Here is a 24,732-nt window from a genome sequence, read left to right as displayed (position 1 = left end):
GTGCCCCTATTAGGTACTTTTGGCTGTGAACACAAAACACAAACTGTGATGCACTGTGTGTGTTCTGACCCTTTCTATTGGAACCAGCATTACCTTTTTCAGCAATTTGAGCTACAGTAGCTCTTCAACACGAGCCAGCCTTTGCTCCTAACGTGCATTAATGACCCTGTTGTTGGTTCACCAGTTTTATTTCCTTGAACCATTTTGGTAGGCCCTGACTATTGCAGACTGGGAACATCCCACTAGAGCAGCAGTTTTGGAATTTCTCCAATCAACTTTTTCTAGACAATTACAATCTGGCATCTGTCAAAGTTGCTCAAATCAATTTTTTTCTGCTTTTAGCACATAAACTTCAGGGACAACATGTTCACTTACTACCCAATATTCCTTTGGATGCCATTGTAATGAGATAATCAGTGTTATTCACTTTACCGGTCAGTGGTCATACTGTTATAACTGATCGGTGTATACTCCCAGATAAGAAGAAGGCTATGATATGAAAACAGGGATTGGCCTGTGCTAGAGAAATTACTCTTCTGAAGCAGTCAGAATTGCCATCAAGTTGAAAGCCATATTCCAAATCAATTAAGAAAAGCATTTAAACAAAAAAAAAAAAGTTTCAAGTAAGAGGCTGAATTACTTGGCTTTTTGTTGAGTTGGTGACGACTGCCTACAACTGTAGCTGTATACCTGGAGTTCAGTTTTAACCACTTGATGCAAAGTTAAATACATTCAAAGTCAATGTGTTCAAGCAGTTTTTCTCAGCCAGCAATGACCTATAATGTAAAAGTCATCTTAACGGTTAGTTAGGCACTGCATCACTGTTACAAGTGGCAAGAGGGGGTCACTCCCCCTGTACGATCGGGGAGCCCAGCACTGAAGTGGGCGGTTCTGCTGGCTGGTCATACAGCTGATTGGGGTCTAAGACGAGAAGCGACAAGCATTTCATCACTTCCAGTTAGGGCAAATGTAAACAGAGCCTTTTTTTACTGGAAATCATGAAATTAGACCCCAGATGTCTCCATAAAGAGGACCTGTCGTGCTTTATTTTTATCAACGTTAACATTTTTGTTTGAGCAATAAAGTGAAAAAAAAAGTTAAAGCTGCAGTGTAAAAATAATTTTATTTTTAAAGAAAAATAATAATAAATATTTTTTTTAACCCTTTCACTGCCAGGTCAGTACGTCTTACAGACCTACAGAAGTGCCCGCAGGTGGGCAAGTCCATACGGACCTGTCTCCTTCTGCTATAAGCTCATGGTCACATCAATGACCATAAACTTATAGCAGACTGCTGAATAATTCTATAACTCTGATCAGCGAATTACAACCTGCTGATAAGAGTTATTAACCCCTAATGTAAACGCCCCCCCCCCCCCATGCGGCAGCTTCCCTGTCCCCTGCCTCTCTATCTCCCGCCACTAACTTTCACCTAAAACTACTCCCCCCACTCTCCTTTACTATCCCCTTCACCCCCTTCTTCCCCCCAGCACTGATTTATCCCCCCGCACACCTGATACGACCCCCCCAGCAAACCCAATCCCCTGCACAACATTAGCCGGCATCAATCCTCTTCCACTGGTTTCAGGTGCTGCATGGGGCTTGGGATTCAGATGTGTCCCCCCCATCACTCAAATCACCCCCCATACTGCCCCCTCATCCCCGATCCATGGGCGCTCCAAGCCTCCTTCCCCTCCTGCCGCTTCTCCTTGCACTGAGCACTGGCAAAGGTGGCGGGGGGAGGAGCGGTGCAGTGGAGGGCGAAGTTGGGGTTTGCGGAGGCTTGAAAAACGTGTTTACCAAGCTCCCCCCTGTAGTATAGTGGGCGCAGGCAGTGATTATTACAGATTGCTCCTAGATGTCCCACTGACAGTCGATATATAGTAACCGCGGGTGTTAATATGTATCAGACTGTCATTTTATGAATGAATGAGGAATCTCTACACAGAGTCCTTATTTCATTCAAGTAAAGTGCTGCAGAGAAAGGGACTTTCTGTGTCTCAAAACAAGAGATATGGGGGTCTGTTTAGACCTCTGATATCTCACCAAAGACCCCCCTCACCCCCAATAATTAAATATTATAACTGTAAAAAAAAAATTAAAAAGGGAAAAACAAAAACAAACAAACAGTGAGACCCAGTGAATTTTTTGGGGGGCGGGAACCCCCCCCGGTCTGCCCGCACAGTGACACCCCTCCTCCCACACTCACCCCTCCTTGGCTTCCTCGGGAGAAGCCGGAAAACAATAGCAAATATTAATTCACTACTGTCACAAGTGGGTGGGCTCGGGGGGCAATGCTCTGCACCCCGAGCCCAACCTTTTCCAAGCCAATTAGAGCCTCAGGCTCTAATCATGTGGTTTGAAAAAAAAAGTCTGGCACCCTGCTGATGCAGAGCAGACATGGAAACAGCCTGCTATTCTCTATGGGGCATTTGGGTGGAAACAGACCGCCTATCCATTTCCATCCGATAACATTCAATCTGCTATATAGATGGGGAATGGGATCACTATCCCTCTGTTTTTAGCGGACTGGATCGGGTGTAAAACGGACACGTCCATTTACATGAGCCTCTCCATAGAGAACAATGGGGGGGTCCGATTGGGCCAGTATGAAAGACGGGCAGGCATATTCCGATCGGTGTGCTTGTGTGAAAGGGGGCCTAAGGCCTTGTTCACGCAGGGCAGGCACACAGTACCTTTATAGGAATGCACAGGTATTCCATGCATTTCTGTGCAGGCAGTCCCATTAATGTCATTTGAAATGTAGCAACTGCACGAACAGAGCCGTTGCTCCCAATTTTACACCCCAGTAAGTCCACATGCATGTCCCTGAGCTCACAATGTCTGCGTTCGGTGTCATGTACCCACATCCACGCGGATGCAATCTTGGAAACAGCAGCTATGCCTTTGCAGCCACTGTATCCCAATTGACATAAATGGGATTGCGTGTACTGGGATGCATGGAACACCTGTGCAGGTAAACATGGCCCTTCATAGGCGTACACATTAGTATCTCACATGTGAGTGAGGCTTTAGTAGTAATTTAGCAGTAATTTTGTAAGTTATGTTGTTTATGTGCACTATTAATGATTTTATTGTATTTAAAAAAAAATATTGTTTGATAAACATTTGTGCAAATATCGCGCTGCCTTAAAATCAGTAGCACCTTCTTTTTATTCTACTGGCTATGTGGTTTCAGGAAATGTATGGCTTGGGGGGTCTTTTACTAATTCTGAAAGCTGCAAGTGAAAAAGGAAAATCTCCACATTTAAGAAACTTTTGCATACCTCAGATTTTCACTATTACTCAAGGTGCAATATTAAATTGACAAAATATATTTGTTATTTAATAACTTAATACAGGTTAAGCTTTTATATTTAGAAAGGGATTTAGCAGGAATTTTGTCAAATTTGCAGGGTTTGTATCTGCTAATGATTTGAGTGTATTTTTAAAGGAAAATATTGCTTTGGTAAACATATGCGCAAATATCATGGGGCCTTAAAAATCAATAGCACCTTCTTTTTATTCTAATGGTCCTATGCTTTCAGAAAATATATGGTTTGGGGGGGGGGGGGGGGTCTTTCACAAATTCTTCAGAGTTAAGCTTTTAGATTTAGCCGGAATTTTTAAAATTAGCTCTGTTTTTATCTGCTACTAATGGTTTTGGTGAATTTTTAGCAAAAATATTGTTTTTATAAACACTGGCGCAAATACCACAGGGCCTAAAAAATCAGTAATCACCTTCTTTTTATTTCTGAGATCATACGCTTTAAGAAAATATATGGTTTGGGGGGTCTTTTACAAACTATGAAAGCTGTAAGCAAAAAATGAAAACCTCCAGATCTTTAGAGAAATTTTTGGGTACGTTAGATTTTCACCAATTTGCAAAAAGGCACAATTTAAAATTTACAAATATTTGTTATTTATTAACTCCATACAGGTTAAGCTTTTAAATTTTTGTAAAATATTAGCTGTGTGTTTTTATATGCTAATAATGGTTTTAGTGTATTTTTTGTGAATATATTGGTTTGATAAAAAATTGCGCAAATACTGCCGGGTCTAAAATATCGGTAGCACCTGCTTTTTATTCTGGAGGTCATATTCTTTCAGAAAATATATGGTTTTGGGGGTCTTTCACAAACTCTGAAAGCTGTAAGGGAAAAATTAAAACCTTCAGATTTTCAGAGAAATTTGGATATTTACACTTTGGCGTCTGTTCAATTTTCACCATTTTGTAAAAAAGCGCAATATAAAATTTACAAATATTTGTTCTTTATTAACTCAATACAGGTTAAGCTTTTATATTCAGTAGGAATTTTGTAAAATTTGCTGTGTATTTATCTACTAATCATGGAAATATTGTTTTGATAAACATTTGCGCAAATATCATGGGACCTTAGAGATCAGTAGCACCTTTTTTATTCTACTGGTCATGTGCTTTCAGAAAATATATGGTTTGGGGGGGGGGTCTTTTACAAACTCTGAACGCTGAAGTGAAAAATAAATAAGCAAAGGAAAAGTTGCAAAAATGGTCTGGTCTTCTGAGCGTACAAAAGGGAGCACAGGGCCTGGCAGCGAAAGGGTTTAAGCACCCCGGTTCCCCAGAGGCAAACACATATATAAATGGTGTTCGCATAACTCATGTGAGGTATCACTACAAACGTTACAGCAAGAGCAATAATTCTAGTGCTATACCTCCTTTGTAACGCTAAACTGGTAACCTGTAAAAATGGTTTAAAGTGTTGCCTATGGAGATTTTAAGGTGATTTTAAGATTTTAAGGAGATTTTAAGCGTGTGTCATTTTATATTGTGATGTTAGACATTCATGTACTTGGCATAAAATCTTTTATATTATACCAAACATTTAGTTATATATTTTTTTTGCATTGAAATTAAAGTGTATTTCCTAAAAAAAAAGATTGCGTTTGATAAACCCCTGCATAAATAACATCTAGGGGGAAAAAATGCAACGATCACCATTTTATTTTCTAGAGCCTCTGCTAAAAATATGTTTAGGGATTCTAAGGCCGCGCACACACGGGCGGACTGTTCGCCCAACTTTGTCCGCTGAACAGTGTTTGGGCGGACAGTCCGCTCGTGTGTGGGCTTTCAGCGGACAGTTTCAGCGGACAGTTTGACGGACAAGGTTTTTCGGAATTTCCGAAAAACTGTCCGCTGAAACCTTGTTTCAGCGAACAGTCCGCTCGTGTGTAGGCTTGTTCGTCAAACAAAGTTGCGCGCATGCTCAGAAAGGATTTTCACGCCGAAAGCTATAATGCAGTGTATAGGACGTCGTATTTTTCGTCCCGTCGTACGTGCCGTTCACGTCATCGCGCACGGTTTCAGCAAACTGTTCGTCCGTCGTGTGTGGCCATGTCCGTCCATGCTAAGTTTGAGCGGACTGTTTGCCGAAACTGTTTGACGGACAAAGTTGGGCGAACAGTCCCCGCGTGTGTACGCGGCCTAAGTAATTTTCTAGCCAAAAAATACAGATTTATACGTTTAGGAGAGAAATGTCAGAATAGACCAGGTCTTCAAGTGGTAAAAACACAATGATTAAAATACAAGCATATACATGGTACAAAAATTAAATACAAACACAAAAAAAACTACGTAAAAAAAGTAAACAATGTGCTCACGTTTTCTTTTCACAATCATGGATTTCACTTTTTGGCCATGATCGATGACTCTCTCACTTTTCCAAGAAAATCTGCAAGCAGAAAAGAAAACAGATCAACAAGATGTATAGAAGGGCACAAAAACCAAGGCAACATAAAGAGAAGACAAGAGAATGACCGCCTTTGAAAGAAATATCTAAGGACAGATAAATATTTACTTCATAAAGCGGTTCATAGATAGCCAGATATTTGCTGCGGAACAGTAGAAAAAAAAAGGGGGGGGGGGGGTATGAGAAGGCCTGGAAATGATATAAAGGAGACATAAGACGCATAAACAGGTATTCTAATAGTCTGTAGATACAGATGCCAGGTACAGCAGAGACGACACAACATGCAACTACCTGGCTCGTTCCTCATCCAGTTTCTGCTGTACTTCTTTCATGCACAGATCCATCGTTTCATACCAATTTCTGAAGTCAAACACCGGCTGAATCCCTGACATTTATAAAATGAGACAGAGGTAATCAGAGCACAGAAAGGACCTCTACAAAAACAAAAAGGGCAGTAACTACGGTAAATACTAAGGAAAAGGGGTTGATTTACCAAAACTTGAGAGTGCAAAATCTGTGTATGGTAGCTAATCAGCTTCTAACATCAGTTTGTTAAATTAGACCCCTTCCCACTCCAATGGTGTCCGTCTGCTCAGCAGGGAATCTGTTCACTGATCCCTGCAGAGAAGGCGGATGGCTGGGTCGTGTCCGCTTTGCTTTTGCAGAATGGACACAGGCACAGCCCGCTCTTCTTTATGAGTGGTGAGATGTAAACAGACCGCCTGTCTTTACACCCGACTGCCATCTGATCCACCAGACAAAATGGGGAATCCATCTGTTTTCAGTGGATAGGATCGGATGTCAGCAGGTGTCAGACACGTCTATTGACACCCGTCACTCCATAGAGGGGACTAGAGGGTCCGATTGGGTCGTCTGAAAAACTGACAGGCGGACCCAATCCGTGAAAGGGGCGTAAACCATTGACAAAAAAAAAATGGAAGCTGATTGGTTTCTATGTAGAGCTGCACCATATTTTGTACTTTTTGTAAATCATCCTCAATGTCAGCACTGGGATCCATCCTAGTCTCAATATTTTATAATATAAAAATCCTTTTCTTTGAGTACATCATGGGACACAGAGTTAGGCTAATATTCATTACCTACTGGGTTATATTTAATCTCCAGGTGAATAGACACTGGTAGACCAAAGGTCTTTAGACAGGAAGTGATCCCCTATATAACCCCTGCCATACAGGAAGTACTTCAGTTTTGTAGCAAGCACTGAATCCTCAAAAGAGGTGAGAGACCTCTGTGTCCCATGATGTACTCAAAGAAAAGGATTTTACAGGCAAGTATGACTAAAAAATCCTATTTTATTTTTCATACATCATGGGACACAGAGTTAGGCTAATATTCCTTACCTACTGGGACATCCCAGACCAATAGCCTTGAGGGGAGGGAGTCACCCTGCCAAACAATAACCATCATCAGACCTTATAGACCTCGGCTGCTCGAACATCTACTTGATAAAATTTTGTGAACGTATGTACAGAAGACCAGGCAGCAGCCTTACAAATCTGAGCCACAGATACCTGATGGCGAAAAGCCCAGGAGGCTCCTACACCCCTGGTAGAATGAGCGCTCACCCTAAAGGGAGGAGCTTTACATTTCAGACCATAGGCCTGAATGACCAATTGGCGTACCCAATTGGCAACGGAAGCTTTGGAAGCTGCCTACCCCTGCTTCGGTCCTTTTGGTAAAACAAAAAGGAGTCTGATCCTTGGCTCTCCGCAGTTCTAGACAAATAAGCCCAGGCAACATCCAAGGAATGCAGTCCTCTCTCTTCCGCGGAACGAGGCTGAGAGAAAAAAGAAGGCAAAATAACGTCCCAATTTAAATGAAAGGCTCACACCACCTTTGACAAAAAGGATGGAACAGGTCATAACACGACCCTGTCATGGTGAAGGATCAAGTACGGTTCCCTGCATGAAAGGGCCACCAACTCAGACACCCTTCTGACCGAGGTGATGGCCAAGAGGAAGGCTAGCTTGCGTGACAGCAGGTCTAATGGAATTTCCTTGATAGGTTCAAATGGTTGTTTCTGTAACACAGACAGAACCAAGTTCAAGTCCCAAGGACACATAGGAAGCAAACGAGTTGCCCCCTGCATAAATGTTCGGACAAGCGAATGGGAGGCTAAAGGCCTTTGGAAGAATACCGGCAGGGCCGAAATCTGACCTCTGTACTCAAAGCCAGTCTAATTTTCACAGCTGACTGTAGAAAAGAGAATCCTCCCAATCACGCATTTCCGAGGATGCCATTTTTTGGCTTCAAACCAAGCAAAACAAGTCTTCCAGATCTTCCTAGTTACCGTTTTTCTAGTATTCAGTAGGGTAGACACCACTGGTCCAGAGATGCAACAGTCCTTTAACACCCTGGCTTCAATAGTCATGCCGTCAAATTTATAGAGTGTAAATTGGGGTGAAAAATAGGACCTTGAGACAGTAGATCGGGGCAACGTGGAAGCGTCCATGACCCGTCTATTATCACACAATCTCCGGGAACCAGGGCCTTCTGGGCCAGGCTGGTGCCACCAGAATGACTGGAACCCCCTCTCTCCGAATCCTGTGCAATAAATGTGGAAGGAGAGGAATCGGAGGGAAAGGATAAACCAAAGAGCACTGGCTCTATGGAACTACCAGAGCATCTGTTCTGATTGCCAGAGGAACTCTCATTCAGGACACAAACTGCTGTAGCTTGTTCTTGAACCTGGATGCCAGTAGGTCGACCTCTGGCCATCCCCAATGCTGGCAAATTTCCTGGAACACCCCTGGATGTAGGGACCATTCCCCAGGGCACATCTACTAGCGGCTGAAATAATCTGCCTTCCAGTTCTCTACTCCAAGGATATGGACTGCCGATAGAATCGGCGCATGTCCCTCTGTCCTGGCACCTCCTTGGTGGTTTATATAGGCCACTGTAGTGGCATTGTCGGACTGAACCCTGATAGGACAGTCCTGAAGCTCCACCATCCTGGACCGTAGGGCCAGAAGCACTGCCCGTAATTCCAGAACGTTGATGGGCAGGATCTGTTCTGTCCTTGACCATTTCCCGAGCTGTGAGCCCCTCTGGGGTCGCTCCCCAGCCTGAGAGACTGGAATCTGTAGTCAGTACTCTCCAAGTTACAGGGATTTTCCCTTTCGCAGGTTCTGATCCTGCAACGAGTTTAGGCTAAAGCATGCCCGAGGACATAAGGAGATGTCCTCTTCTGTTCCAAGCCAACAAGATGTCTTATTGTAAAGATCTAGAATGGAACTGGGCATAGGGCACTGCCTTAAAGGAGGACACCATCTTCCCTAGAAGACTCATACAGAGCCGAATGGAGGGTTGTCTGGTGCCCCTTATCTGTCGCACCTGATCCTTCGGGGCACAGGTCCTTACGGGTGGCAAAAATACCTTTGCTTGGACCTTATCTAGGATCAGACCTAAATACTTTAGACTTTGAGCTGGTCTCAAGGTTGACTTTTTGTTATTTATGATCCAGCCTAAGCTTTCCAAATACCACACTTTCTTTTGTATCGATGGAGGCTAAAATGTCTCCCACCTGGAGTAAGGGTACTACTGAGTGGACAGACGCCACCCGAAAGGACAGGATCGGTAGATAGACTGGTTCAGAGATCTTGGTTCCAAAATGGACCTTGTGTCCCCATTTGGTTTTTGAACAGTAAACAGGTTTGAGTAAAACCCAGCTCCCCTGTTGGATAAAAGGAACCTCTACAATCACTGATTGATGCACTAAATGATGTAGTGCCTGAAGCAATATGTCCCCCTGAAAAGGAGGGCTTGGTGCTGGACCCAGGGCCCTGGCCTTGTGGCTATCCCCTGGCTCTAGCACCCTGTTGGCGGTGGAACTGCCTTGGTGTTGAGACACTTGACAAAGCAGTCCCTGATGTTTTAAACAAGGGACGCCTGGTGCTTTTCTTCACGGGAAGTAGAGAGCTCTTCCCTCTGGCAATCTTTTGGCTATACTTGTCCAAGTGATCACCAAACGTTCCCCATGAAAGGGGAAACCTGACAAAAACATTTTACAATTAAGTTCGGCTGACCAATTCTTAAACCACAAAAGTCTGCACATATGTACAGATAAGAGAGCCAAACGAGAAACCTGCTGTATTGAATCCTTTAAAGCATCAACAGCAAAACACAGTGCTTGGGAAATATCTGTCCTATTTTAAGCCCCTTCATCCTCCCGGTTAGGCCTGTTAGGCCATCTGACCTGATCCTTTACAGACTGGCAGATGCCAATTTCTGCAACAGCTGGCTGAATAGCTGAACTGGCCAAAGAAAAGGAAGCCTTTGATAATGACTCCAATTTCTTGTCACTTTCAAGCCCTGTGCGTTATCTACTGGACATTCTGACGGAAAATGTCCGATCGGACAGTGTTGTCGGATAATCCGACTGTGTGGGCTCCATCGGACTGTTTCTGTCAGAATATCCGACTGACAAAGTTTGAGAGCTTGGCTATAAAACTTTCCGACAACTTGGAATACATAGCTTAAATAAGCTGGCTGTGCACCGGAATGTTCTGTGCATGCGTGCACATGCACGGTCCCGGCGAATGGGCATGGCTGTATTTGCATATGATGCAAATTTTCGTGCGGCCAGATGAAAGCTATGGCGCATGTGCGGAGAAGCTGTGTGCGCCATGGCTGCCAAACAAACTGCTGAGCACAGCGGTGCTCTTGCGGATGCACGTGCTCCATAGCGAACCAAGGCGAAATGGCACACCATCAGACAGGTAAAAAAAAAAAAGAAAACATCAAGACCCAAGTAAAAAAAGGTACACTTTGCAAATACCCACAGCTAGCCCAAAGCTCCCCCACACACAGGTGTCCAGCCTTTAGCAAGCTTGACTTATTGATACACTCACTGGGATACCCCACAATAAGTAAAGGGGGTTCACTTGCCCATCCAGGTGCAGGGCAGCTTAGTAAACTAAGAGCCCAATCTTCACCCATCACGGTGGGTTCTTGTCATCTGAGGACCTTCAAGGACTAGGTACCCTTTTCATGTTTAGGGTCCACTCCCTTGGACCTGTACAGCACCCTGCAGGAATACCTTAGCGCTATGGTGTCCAGGATTCCACTTTGCAGGGTCCAGCTCCTGGAGGCAGCATTACAGGCAAAACCTTGCAAGATCTTGAGTCTTCTTTGCGAGGCTTGGGTACCATTTATCTAAGCATATAGAGCCTGTGTCAAATGGATCCGATCGGTCAATCCCTTGATTTATTTAAAGCGGGATTGCACTGTGGAAAAAAATATTAAAAGCCAGCAGCTACAAATACTGCAGCTGCTGACTTTTAATAAATGGACACTCACCTGTCCCGGGGTCCAGCGATGCCGGCAGCCGAGGCCGATCGATCGCTCAGCTCTCGGCTGCTGCCGCCACCATTCTAGGTGAGGGAATCAGGAAGTGAAGCACTGCGGCTTCACTTCCCGGTTCCCTACTGCGCATGCGCGAGTCGCGCAGCGCAATAGGAATTGTCCGCGCTGTCTCTGGGACCCGTGTGTGTCCCAGCAGACAGCGCGCAGGGACAGGAAGAGGCATAGACTCCCGTGGGAGTCTATGCCCGGAAGTGGGTGTAAATACCTGTCTTTGACAGGTATCTGCACCCCCCTCCCCCCTGAACGGTGCCAATTGTGACACCGGAGGGGGGGAAGGTTTCCGATCAGCGGAAGTTCCACTTTAGGGTGGAACCCCGCTTTAAGAATCGTTTGAGGGACAAGAGACCTGGCGCTCAGAGAGCTCAAACACTGTGCCATCCACATTGTAGACACTGGTAAAAAAAGGTAAGCACATCCTGTATGGGAGAGGTTAAATAGGCAGGTGGCGAACATTGCTCCACCCACTGGTAATCCCACAGGGGGGGGCACCTGAGCCGCTGAGCGCGGCTCTCCTGTCACCCCCTCGGCATTCTGGAAGACACTCCGAGTCCCGAAACCATCCGTTGCCTCCACCGCATGATGCGTGATGTATTGGAGAGGATAGCCCCGCACATGCGCACCGCGATACCCATGCCGACAGTGTAGCGGTACCGCAATGTGCGCAGCGCACCCAAGGGGGTATCTCCGCACTTGCGCACCAGGAGTCTCAGCGCGCCTACGCACCGTGATCCCCACGCCGACAGTGCAGAGGCACCGCAAAGTGCACCACGCATCCAAGTGGACATCCCTATACATGCACACCACGAAATTTGTCCTTTTGGAAATACTTGCAGAAATGTGAAAAGAACACCCCTGAAGAAGACCGCAATAATTTTTTCCAAGGTTGAAATGCATTGGGGTATAGTGTATATCATATGGTCATATGAATTAAATGTTATGGAAATCTAATTGAATATAGTATAATCACTTTATAAAAGGAATTGTAAATTATATATGCACCTTCCTCTACCTGAAACTGTTCCACACTTTGTATACAGAGCTCTTATTTGAAACATATTTTGCACCCAATGATGTGTTTTGGATAATAAAATCTAGGAATTTTTACAAATTATTTTGTTTCTCATTGCTACTAAAAAACCCTACTGGGAATTTACCTGACCTTCCAATTTGATAACGGGCGTGCAGCTAGCTCAGATTCCCTATGCGTCCCCCCACTTTCGTATATAGGGGATCAATTCCTGTCTAAAGACCTTTGGTCTACCGGTGCCCATTCAGCTGGAGATGAAGTATAACCCAGTAGTTAATGAATATTAGCCTCTGTGTCCCATGATGTATGAAAAAGAAAAACGGTTTTATGGGCTGAAACATTAACTACTTCTGCAACCTCTGCGTGTAAGGGAGGATTTTACACACAGAGCTGTCACAGATCCCCACATGCAGAACACCAAGCACCCCTTTCCCCATAAAAATCTGTACCAGTGCGCAAAACATCTGTGACAGTGTCCCCGTGAACAACCGAATCAGTGCACAAAAACATCTGTCACAGTGTCCCCATGAACATCTGTCAATGTCCCATCACATCTGTACCAGTGCACAAAACATCTATCAGTGTGTCCTCATGAACATCTGTATCAGTGCAAAAAACATCTGCAAGAGTGCAATAGTGTTCCATTGTGACAACATCTGTCAGTGTCCGCCGGTGGACAATCAACATCTGTCAGTTTTTCTAGTGAACAAAAACATCTGTTAGTGTATCAGTGTCCCACCAATAAACAAAATATTTAAAGTGCCCCCGTTCCCCTGTGCTCGCCTTCAAAGGCGAACGCACATGTTGGTCCCGTACGCATACATAAACAGCAATTGCACCGCATGTGAGGTATTGCTGCAAATGTCAGAGCAAGAGCAATATTTCTAGCACAAGACCTCCTGTGTATCTCTAAACAGGTAACAAATAAAAGATTTTTAAATACCAAAGTTTGGTGCCATTTCACAAGTGTGTGCAATTTTAAAGCGTGATATGTTTGGTATCTATTTACCCAGCGCAACACCATATTTTATATTTTACCAAAAATATGGGTATTATATTTACTCTCTGTGCATTGAAAGTCATTAAAATATATTTATGCGTTAGTGTGTAAAATTGCGTTAGAAAACACGGGGTGTAGTTGCAAGTATGCCTATGTTGTGTGTGAGAAATAAACTTGTTAATACGACATTTTTGTGAAAAAAAATGTTTTTTTCAATTTTCCAAAAAATTGTGGGAAAAAATTACAACTTCAAAAAACTTGTCATGCCTCTTACTAAATACCTTGGACTGTCTACTTTCCAAAAAAGGGGTAATTTGGGGGGTATTTGTACTGTCTTCACATGTTAGGGCCTCAAGAAATTATAGGCCGTCAGTACATCACCAATTTTCAATGGATTGGTACCATAGCATTCAGACTCAAACTTTCACACAGACCAAATAATATACACTGATTTGGGTTATTTTTACCAAAGAAATGTAGCAGTACAAATTACTTATTTGCTAAATTTTATAACTAAAAAAATCTATTTTTTAAAAAAATTTAATTTGTAGCGCAAAAAATAAAAACCCCAGTGGTGATTAAATACCACCAAAGGAAAGCTCTATTTGTGTGAAAAAAATATATAAAAATTTAATTTGGGTACAGTGGTGCATGAAGGAGTAATTCTAATTCAAAGTGTGAGAGCGCTGAAAGCTGTAAATTGGCCTGTATAGTAAGGGGGTGAAAGTGCCAAGTATTGAGGTGGTTAATCAAAAGGCATTTTCATTTTTGCTTTCAGTTATACATTCAGCATGACCACACAAAGTATATGAGAAGGTCCATCACTGTATTCTAGCTTTCTAAGAACATGTTTGTAATGAGGCCTTAAGACCAGGAAGATTTTGCACAGGGTAGTGTTAGTGCAGTAGACAACATTGTAAGATCAGATTTCAGTGCAAACAATTCTGTCCTAAAAGAACAATAATTTATTTTTACCTAGAGACATTTTTAGTTTGGAGGGACTTATTCACTTACATTTGGCAGGCAGCCTTTGGATAAGGCTACCTACCAATAAGGTGACATCTATGGAACATTGATGATCCCCCATACCTGCCTTGATGACACCTCATGCAAGAAATGACAGACCACTGAATTCCCTCTTTGTAGTTCAGTGGGGGTATAAAAATGACTTCAATTTTTACACTTTCCCAATACAGAAATGACACTACCTCAAGTCTAGCTCATGCACAAAGCAGTCACATTTATATCATCCCGCTTTTTTTTTTTCAGTGAATTGCCAGACAAAAAGGAATGATCCTTGAAATGCTCTGACTTCTTTAATCCTTGTACTTCTCAGCAATGATGCGAACACTGGTTGTTGTCACAGAAGTATTAAAATACACAGGAGGCTGAATAGCTGCGATTTGCTGAGTTTGAAAAGGTCATATCATAGTAGGTAAGGTCGAATAAAGACAATAGTCAATCCAGTTCAACCTGTGTAGGTGCACGTGTGTCAGCGTCTATATTTCTCATATTCCTGTATGTCGCGTTCCTCAAGCTACACATCTAATAGTCTCCTAAAACTATCAACACTCCCCACAGCAACCACAAATTGTGGAAGAGAGTTTCACATCCCTATTGCCCTGACAGTGAAAACCTCCTTTGCAGTTTAAGGTTAAACTGCTTTCCTTCCAATCTCAATGTGTGGCCCCATGTCCTCTTACACTCCCTGTGACTGAATCGTTTTTTTCCTATGCTGGGATCGCCATGGAGGTATTTTTAAATCCCTATCATGTCCCCTCACAAGTGTCTTTTCTCCAGTGAGAATACAGTGCCTTGCGAAAGTATTCGGCCCCCTTGAACTTTTCAACCTTTTGCCACATTTCAGGCTTCAAACATAAAGATATAAAATTTAAATTTTTTTGGGAAGAATCGCCAACAAGTGGGACACAATTGTGAAGTGGAACGAAATCTATTGGATATTTTAAACTTTTTTAGCAAATAAAAAACTGAAAAGTGGTACGTGCAAAATTATTCGGCCCCTTTACTTTCAGTGCAGCAAACTCACTCCAGAAGTTCAGCGAGGATCTCTGAATGATCCAATGTTGTCCTAAATGACTGATGGTGATAAATAGAATCCACCTGTGTGTAATCAAGTCTCTGTATAAATGCACCTGCTCTGTGATAGTCTCAGGGTTCTGTTGAAAGAGCAGAGACCATCATGAAGACCAAGGAACACACCAGGCAGGTCCGTAATACTGTTGTGGTGAAGTTTAAAGCCGGATTTGGATACAAAAAGATTTCCCAAGCTTTAAACATCCCAAGGAGCATTGTGCAAGCGATCATTTTCAAATGGAAGGAGTATCAGACCACTAAAAATCTACCAAGACCTGGCCGTCCCTCTAAACTTTCAGCTCAGACAAGGAGAAGACTGATCAGAGATGCAGCCAAGAGGCCCATGATCACTCTGGATGAACTGCAGAGAACTACAGCTGAGGTGGGAGAGTCTGTCCATAGGACAACAATCAGACGTACACTGCACAAATCTGCCCTTTATGGAAGAGTGGCAAGAAGAAAGCCATTTCTCAAAGATATCCATAAAAAGTCTCGTCTAAAGTTTGCCACAAGCCACCTGGGAGACACACCAAACATGTGGAAGAAGGTGCTCTGGTCAGATGAAACCAAAATCGAACTTTTTGCCCACAATGCAAAACGATATGTTTGGCGTAAAAGGAACACAGCTCATCACCCTCAACACACCATTCCCACTGTCAAACATGGTGGTGGCAGCATCATGGTTTGGGCCTGCTTTTCTTCAGCAGGGACAGAGAAGATGGTTAAAATTGAGGGGAAGATGGATGCAGCCAAATACAGGACCATTCTGGATGAAAACCTGTTGGAGTCTGCAAAAGACCTGAAACTGGGACGGTGATTTATCTTCCAACAAGACAATGATCCCAAACATACAGCAAAATCTACAAAGGAATGGTTCACAAATAAACGTATCCAGGTGTTAGAATGGCCAAGTCAAAGTCCAGACCTGAATCCAATCGAGACGCTCTCCATCCAACCTCACTGAGCTTGAGCTGTTTTGCAAGGAAGAATGGGCAAGAATTTCAGTCTCTCGATGTGCAAAACTGATAGAGACATACCCCAAGTGACTTGCAGCTGTAATCGCAGCAAAAGGTGGCTCTACAAAGTATTAACGCAAGGGGGCCGAATAATTTTGCACGCCCCACTTTTCATTTTTTTATTAGTTAAAAAAGTTTCAAAAATCCAATAGATTTCGTTCCACTTCACAATTGTGTCCCACTTGTTGGTGATTCTTCACAAAAAATAAAATTTTTATATCTTTATGTTTGAAGCCTGAAATGTGGCAAACGGTTGAAAAGTTTAAGGGGGCCGAATACTTTCGCAAGGCACTGTAAATCTAGTGTTTGCAGTCTTTCCTTGTAATTGAGATCCTCCAGTCCCCTTATTAGTTTTGTTGCCCTTCTTTGGACTCTCTCCAGTTCCAGTGCATCCCTTCTGAGGACTGGTGACCAGAACTGGCAGAATACTCCAGATGTGGCCTAACTAATGGTTTATACAGTGGCAGGATTATTTTTCTATCTCTGGAGTATATCCCTTTTTTTTATGCATGCTAATATTCTGCCTGCTTTGGTAGTTACAGCTTGACATTCTATGCTATTGCTCAATCTGTCATCTACTAGGACCACCAGATCTTTCTTCATCCTTTATTTCCCCATCGGTTCTCCCCCTAGTGAGTAGTTTTAATTTGTGTTTTTTGCCCGCAAGTGCATTACTTTACATTTCTCCACATTAAACCTAATTTACCATGTAGTTGATAACTCCATTATTTTGTTAAGGTCTTTCTGTAAGATTGTTATATCCTCATGTGAAGTTATTGCCCTGCTTCATTTTGTGTCATCCGCTAAAACTGAGATTGAGATATTTATCCTGTTCTCTATATCATTTATGAATAAATTGAATAGAAATTGGTCCTAAGACCGGTCTGAGTACACATTATCACAACCCTTTGGACACTCCCCTGTAACCAGTTTTTAACCCTAGAACAAACCTTATGGTCCACGCCTGAAGATCTCAGCTCGTAGATTAAGGCTGGGTTCACACTGCTGCGGTGTACGAGATCGGATGTGATTCGCACCGCACTGCAGTGCAAATCACATGCGATCTCTGTGCGATGCGATGCGATTCCAGCCATACAGATCGTATGGCTGAATTCGCATCGCATCCGGCCCAAACTCGTACAGGACCCTTTTTTTGGTCCGTAGCAGAATCAGATCGCATGGGTGTTCACACCATGCGATCCGATTCCTGTCCGAGTTTGCAGATCGCACTGCGATATGCGAACTGATTTGGAGGTGTCATTAACTTTTCACTGACACGCCCAGCAGTTCGCATAGGGCAGTGTGAACTGCCGCCGGGAGGCATGTAATGCGGGAACCCGCAGTAGATTCACAGCATTCCTGCATCGCAGCAGTGTGAACCCAGCCTAAGCGCTTATGGGGGCTGTATCGAATGCCTTTGCAAAATCCGGGTACACTAAATCCATGGGTCTTCCCCTGTCTAGATGGCAGCTCACTTCCTTGTAGAATGTTAACAGATTGGTCTGGCAGTAAATTCTAGAATATAGTCCCTTATCCCCTCCAATAATTTACCAACGATTGATGTTAGGCTAACTGTCCTGTAGTTCCCAGGGATTTGTATCTGTCCTTTTTTGAATATTGGTACCACATTGACTTTTCTCCAATCAGCTAGTACCAATCCTGTCAGTATGCTGTCCACAAAGATTAGGAACAATGGTCTGGCTATAACCTGACTGAGTTCTCTGAGGACTCTTGGGTGTAAGCCATCTGGTCCTGGTGATTTATTTGTATCTAGTCTTTCCTTTACTCCGCCTTCTGTTAGCTATAAGGGTACATTCTGCGACGTGTCACCACCAGTATTCCCACGGTCATTATACCCCTCCATTTCCTGTATAAAAACTGAAGACGGCATTATATACAGTTGCCTTCTCTGCATCATCTGTAACCATCCTCACTTCCTTGTCCTTTATGTGGGTAATATGCTCTGATTTTGCCTTTTTAATGTTAATGTATCTAAAACATTTGTTTGGATTTATTTACTCTCCTCCGTTATGTGTCATTCGTAATCTATTTTTGACCGCCCTTATTGTTTTCTTGCACCTCTTATTGCATTCCTTATAGTGTTTGAATGCGAATGATGATCCATCCTTTTTATATTGTTTAAAGGCCATTTTTTCTCTTTAATGAGGCTTTTAACATTACAGTTTAGCCACCCAGGTTTAACCTATATTTATTGTCCATTGGAATGCACTGTGTGATACCTTTGTTTAATATGCTCCTAAAGCATTCCCATTTTTGTTCCATGTTTAATATTCACAGAATTTGGTCCCAATTAATGTCATGTAGTAATGATCACAGTTTAGAAAAGTTGGCTAGTTTGAAATTTAGTTTTCTTGCACTAACCTCGTGGCTCCTTTTTCTATATTTTACATTAAATGTGATCCTATGATCGCTAGATCCCAAGTTGTCCCATATTTCCACATCTGAGATCAGACTTGGATCGTTCGCAATTAATAAATCTAGCAGGGTGGTCTTCCTAGTTGGGATATCTCCCAATTGGGACATGAAGTTGTCTTGTAAGACATTCATGAAATGACGGGCCTTTAATGAGTGAGCTGTCCCCCTTGGCCCAGTTAATATTGGGATAATTAAAGTCCCCCATTATGATGACAATTCCCTTCCTCACTGCCGTTATCAACTGTGACAGTAGGCCCCGCTTCCACCTCCTTTAGGTTGAGTGGCCTATAACATACCCCCATTATTAATCTCCCACTTACTTCTTCACTTTGTAGTTCTACCCATACTGATTACACCTCTCCCGTATCCCATTCACAATATTGCTCCCCTCTGCCACCCTTACATCATTTTTTTACATAGACACACCCCTCCCCCTCTTCTACCTTCCCTGTCTTTCTGATACAAGGGATATCCCTGTATGTTGGCCAGCCAATCGTGTGAGCTGTCAAACCAAGTTTCAGTTATTCCCAAAAAGTCTATGTCCTCCTCACGCAATAGCATCTTCAGTTCCTCCATTTTGTTAGCTAGGCTCCCAGCATTTGTATATACTTTTGTCAACATTGTACAGGTGCATATTAACTTCCCCTTAGTTTTTCTCGTGCATTGTTTTTGAATTGTCCTTGCATTCACCCCAGGATTAGACATTACAGCTGTATTATCCATGCTGATTCCACTAATACCCTCTGTCCTTTGCTCACTGCCAGCTTTTGCTTCCTCTGGCCCCCTCCCTCGTCCCCGATACCTAGTTTAAAAGCCCCTCCATCTTTGTGGCCATCTTTCTTTCCAATAGAGCTGTACCATCCCCATTAAGGTGCAGCCCGTCCTTACTAAAGAACCAGTAGTTGATTGAGAAGTCAGCCCAGTTCTCCAGGAACCCAAACCCCTCTTTCATATGACACGTAAAACACCAGAAGGCACATTTATTGTTGAACAATTTTCTTTATATTTTATGATATATGTCCTGTAACATGTATTTCTTAAATTCTTCCTGAATTTCTCACTGTGTTGTAGTCGACTCCAGTGCCAGTGCTGTCAAATGCAATGAAGGGGTTAATTGTAACATTATTTATGGTGCAGTGCTTTGTTTACATGCAACTATTATGTCTAGTATCTTTTCTTTTTTTTTTTGTCAGTGCTGCACCTTGCACACATTATTTGGATACATTGTGTCACCATGCATGTTGTTATTTTAATTAACTCAGGGGCTGAGAGCCATTTCATCATGTTGCCAGGAGAATATTTAAAGTGGTAGCAAACTTGGTTTTACCACTTATACCTACAGGTAAGGCTTACTTGTAGGTACTGTGAATATCTCTTAAAGAGGAAGTAAACCCTGATCTCACCTCTAGGCTGGGAAGCCTGAAATAAAAAAAAAACTATCCTGGCTTTGATCACAGCGGTGAGTCGGTAGAAGCAACGGAGGGCGGCAGGAGGGGGCGGGGAATCCCCTCTCGCCTCCCGTAAGAACGATCAGGCAGCAGAACAGCCATTATTCAGATATCCCCGCACAAAGTCAAGGACGTCATAGGACAGCCAGCGGGTGGGAAGTGGTTAAAGCGCATATTTTTTTTAACACAAAGTTGTCCATTTATACAATATTTCTAACACATAGCATGTACATACCAAAAATGACACCCCAAAATAAATTCTCCTACTCCTCCTGTGGCGATACCACATGTGTGAGACTTCCACAGCCTGGCTGGGTATAGCCGAGTATAGCTGGGTATCGCCGAGTATGGCCAAGCATGGCTGGGTATCGCCGAGCATGGCTGGGTATCGCCGAGCATGGCCGAGCATGGCTGGGTATCGCCGAGCATGGCTGGGTATCGCCGAGCATGGCTGGGTATCGCCGAGCATGGCCGAGCATGGCCGAGCATGGCTGGGTATCGCCGCGCATGGCCGAGCATGGCTGGGTATCGCCGCGCATGGCCGAGCATGGCTGGGTATCGCCGCGCATGGCCGAGCATGGCTGGGTATCGCCGAGCATGGCCGAGCATGGCTGGGTATCGCCGAGCATGGCTGGGTATCGCCGAGCATGGCTGGGTATCGCCGAGCATGGCCGAGCATGGCTGGGTATCGCCGAGCATGGCCGAGCATGGCTGGGTATCGCCGAGCATGGCCGAGCATGGCTGGGTATCGCCGAGCATGGCCGAGCATGGCTGGGTATCGCCGAGCATGGCTGGGTATCGCCGAGCATGGCCGAGCATGGCTGGGTATCGCCGAGCATGGCCGAGCATGGCTGGGTATCGCCGAGCATGGCCAAGCATGGCTGGGTATCGCCGAGCATGGCCAAGCATGGCTGGGTATCGCCGAGCATGGCCAAGCATGGCTGGGTATCGCCGAGCATGGCCAAGCATGGCTGGGTATCGCCGAGCATGGCCAAGCATGGCTGGGTATCGCCGAGCATGGCCAAGCATGGCTGGGTATCGCCGAGCATGGCTGGGTATCGCCGAGCATGGCCAAGCATGGCTGGGTATTGCAGAGCATGGCCAAGCATGGCTCAGTATCGCCGAGTTTGACTGGGTATGGCAGAGTATGGCTGGGTATCACCAAGTATTGCAGAGTACGGCAGGGTATTTACAGAGTATGGCACGGTATGGCAGGGTAATGCCGAGCATGGATGGATGGATGGCTGGCTGGATGTGACTGCAAGTGTCACAGAGCAGTGCTGTGGGCACTACAGATCCAGCCCACAGAGATGCTGCCATCCGCTCTCTCCCCCTCTCCTCTCACACTGTAGTGATTGGTACAGAGAGGGGAGAGGAGAGAGGTTTGTTTACATGTGATCGCTCCGTCATTTGATGGAGCAATCACGTGGTAAACGGCCGATATCAACGGCCATTTACCGTGATCTGTGATGCGCCGGGTCCTCTGGACCGGGCAGTCACAGATGTTCTCGAGTGCGTGCCCCAGGGGGCGCGCGAGAGTGGGATTCTGGGAGGATGTCATAGTATGCCCTCCCATAGTTATCCAACCACCCTGTAGCCGTCATTCGGCTATGGGCTGTTTGGCAAGTAATTAAACTTACACTGTTTAGGAGATATTCAGAGTGCATGTAGCCAGTGACATCACTGGTGCGTGCACTCTGAAGGTTTGGCATACCGTGTTGGACCTTCAGAGCCTGTGCTGTAAACGTCAGCTCCCATGTACTTGCATGTGAGTAAATGCCATAACGCCCCCAGCCACTCATGTACCCGGAGGCCACTTGCTTGGAAGAATGGGTGAAGCTCTCAGCGGTGACAGTGTGCTGCTGGAGAGCTTTGTTTTAATCGATTGACGACCGCCACACACAGGTGTACGTTAGCAGAATGGCACAGGCAGGCAAATGGGCATACCTGTACGTCCCTTTAAATTTGCCGCCTAACGGGGCTGCGCGCACCTGGGAACTCGATGTTTGCTGGCGGCCCGCAATTGCGGTGTGGAAAGGTAGAGCGGGAGATACCTATGTAAACAAGGCATTTCCCCGTTCTGCCTTGTGACATGACAGAGGTCTACTGCTCCCTGTCATCGGGAGCAGTGATTGCTGTCATGTCAGTGGTAGCCCATCCCCCCTACGACACACTAAACCCCTTGATGATAATGGTCCCAAAATAGTGTCAAAAGTGTCCGATGAAAATAATAATAAAAATTCCATAAAACCAATCAATATACGCTTGCAATTTTTTTACCAAAAATATGTAGAAGAATACATATCGGCCAAAACTGAGAAAGAAATTTGTTTTTTATATATTTTTTGGGATATTATAGAAGAAAAAAAAAGAAAAAATATTGCCTTTTTTTTCAAAATTTACTCTTTCTGCAGGGGTGATCAAATACCACCAAAAGAAAGCTCTATTTGTGGGAAAAATTTTGTTTGGGTAAAAGGTTGCAATTGTCAGCTAAAGCAACGCAGTGCCAAATCGCAAAATGCTCTGGTCAGGAAGCGAGTAAATCTTCTGGGGCTGAAGTGGTTAAGGCAAGTCTCTCATAATGTGCTAGTATACAATGCAAACTAGCACATTATGACATTGCCTTGCAGAGGAATTTTTTTTTCTTCAACTGCGGCTTACTACCAATTAAAGGGGGATTAGAACTGTGGAAGCTGTGCCCAAAAAGGCAAGCAGAGGACAAGGGTTTAGTCACTAACACTTCTTACAGGCTCCCAGCAGCTGCTCTTTCCCCTGCATTATGTCTCTGTGCAGAGGTGGACCCCCTGGTAAAGGTACAGCTTTGCCTCCTCATTTCAGACTTTTCTCTTTTTCTCAACTTTTGCTTGAGCAAAGAGAACAATTAGCAGCACAGTGGTGAAAACACCAAATCTCATTCAAAATCTTAGACTAGCAGTCAGAGGCACAGTGCTTTAGGTGATATCACACTGCAGATATACAGTAATGAAGCACAAGGCGAAGGAAGTGCACTGCTAACATTCAGGAGGAATTCAAGACAAAAAAAGGAGATTTTTCTGAGTACTGCAATTAACATTTGTTGAAACCGGAACTGCACTGCCTTTGAGCGCCACAAACTAAAAATGCCATTTCATTCATTTTTAACCACTTAAGCAACGGACCAATTGTCAGCCTAAGGACCAGAGATCTTTTTACAATTTCGCACTGCACTGTTTAACTGGTAATTGCGCAGTCATGCAATGCTGTACCCAAACGAAATTTGCCTCCTTTTCTTCCCACAAATAGAGCTTTCTTTTGATGGTATTTGATTGCCTTTGATGGGATTTGATATTTTACGATATAAAAGGAAAAAAGACAGAAAATTTTGAAAACAAAAAAAGATATTTTCTACTTTTTGTTATAAGAAAAATCGAATAAACTAAATTTTAGTTATACATTTAGGCCAAAATGTATTCAGCCACATGTCTTTAGTAAAAAAAAATGTCAATAAGCGTATATTTATTGGTTTGCGCAAAAGTTATAGCGTCTACAAACGAGTACATTTTCTATAATTTACACAGCTTTTAATTTATGACTGCCTATCTAATTTCTTGAGGTGCTAAAATGGCAGGGCAGTACAAAACCCTCCCAAATGACCCCATTTTGGAAAGTAGACACCATAAGGAAATTGTTGAGGGGCATGTAGAGCCCATTGAATATTTTTTTTTTTCAAAGTCAAAGTGATTGAATAATGACACAAAAAAAAAAAAAAGTTTACAAAAAGTTGTCACTAAATGATATATTGCTCACACATGCCATAGTTATATGTGGAATTGCACCTCAAAATATATTCTGCTGCTTCTCTTGAGTACGGGGATACCATATATGTGGGACTTTTTGGGAGCCTAGCCGTGTACGGGACCCCGAAAACCAATCACTGCCTTCAGGATTTCTAAGGGTGCAAATTTTTGATTTCACTCCTCACTACCTATCACAGTTTCAAAGGCCATAAAATGCCAAAATAGTACAACCCCCCCCCCCCCCCCAAATGACCCCATTTTGGAAAATAGACACCCCAAGCTATTTACTGAGAGGCATGTTGAGTCCATGAAATATTTTATATTTTGCCACAAGTTGCGGGAATATTACAAACTTCTTTTTTTTTTTGCACAAAGTTGTCACTAAATGATATATTGCTCACACATGCTATGGGCATAAGTGAAATTACATCCCAAAATAAATCCCCCCCGAAGACTCCTGGGATGTATGACATAATTTTCCTAGGCAAAAAAACAGGAAGTAACTGAAGATATGTAAAAAACATTTTTTAAAACAAGTACATTTGATTTACGTTCCTATCTATTTACTAATGCTGGCAACATAAGGATTACAAATAGCCAATGTTGATTGAGAGAGTGAAGTTCCACTTTAATCTAAGAAATAAGATGGCAAAACCATGAAATAAGGTGTATGCTGTAAAACAGTCTGTCTGTATGGTTGTCACATGCTTTTAGTGAGTTAAGTGGAACTAAACTCCACTATACTTGCCTCTCCTCCAGTGACCCCAGCTCCCTTGTCTGGGCTTCCATCTTCCCCTTGTCTTTTGTTTTAGGTTTTTTAGC

General features: G+C 43.7%; 1 protein-coding gene across 2 annotated transcripts in view; it reads right to left on the bottom strand.

Annotated features, from left to right (window-relative positions):
• Positions 1-24,732, bottom strand: part of TAF1B (TATA-box binding protein associated factor, RNA polymerase I subunit B) — a 247,607-nt gene that overhangs the window by 70,492 nt on the left and 152,383 nt on the right. For both annotated transcript variants that reach the window (XM_077488766.1, XM_077488767.1), the window contains exons 12-13: positions 6,020-6,113; positions 5,640-5,710 (exon numbers count right to left, since the gene is read on the bottom strand). In XM_077488766.1, coding sequence (XP_077344892.1) covers positions 5,640-5,710; positions 6,020-6,113 — 165 coding nt within the window. The remainder of the gene's footprint in view (positions 1-5,639; positions 5,711-6,019; positions 6,114-24,732) is intronic.

Source organism: Lithobates pipiens, unplaced genomic scaffold, assembly GCF_037356315.1.
Source record: "Lithobates pipiens isolate NorthernLeopardFrog02 unplaced genomic scaffold, aLitPip1_a1.2 Scaffold_18, whole genome shotgun sequence".
Lineage (NCBI taxonomy): Eukaryota > Metazoa > Chordata > Amphibia > Anura > Ranidae > Lithobates > Lithobates pipiens.
This window is presented reverse-complemented; position numbering and strand designations above follow the sequence as displayed.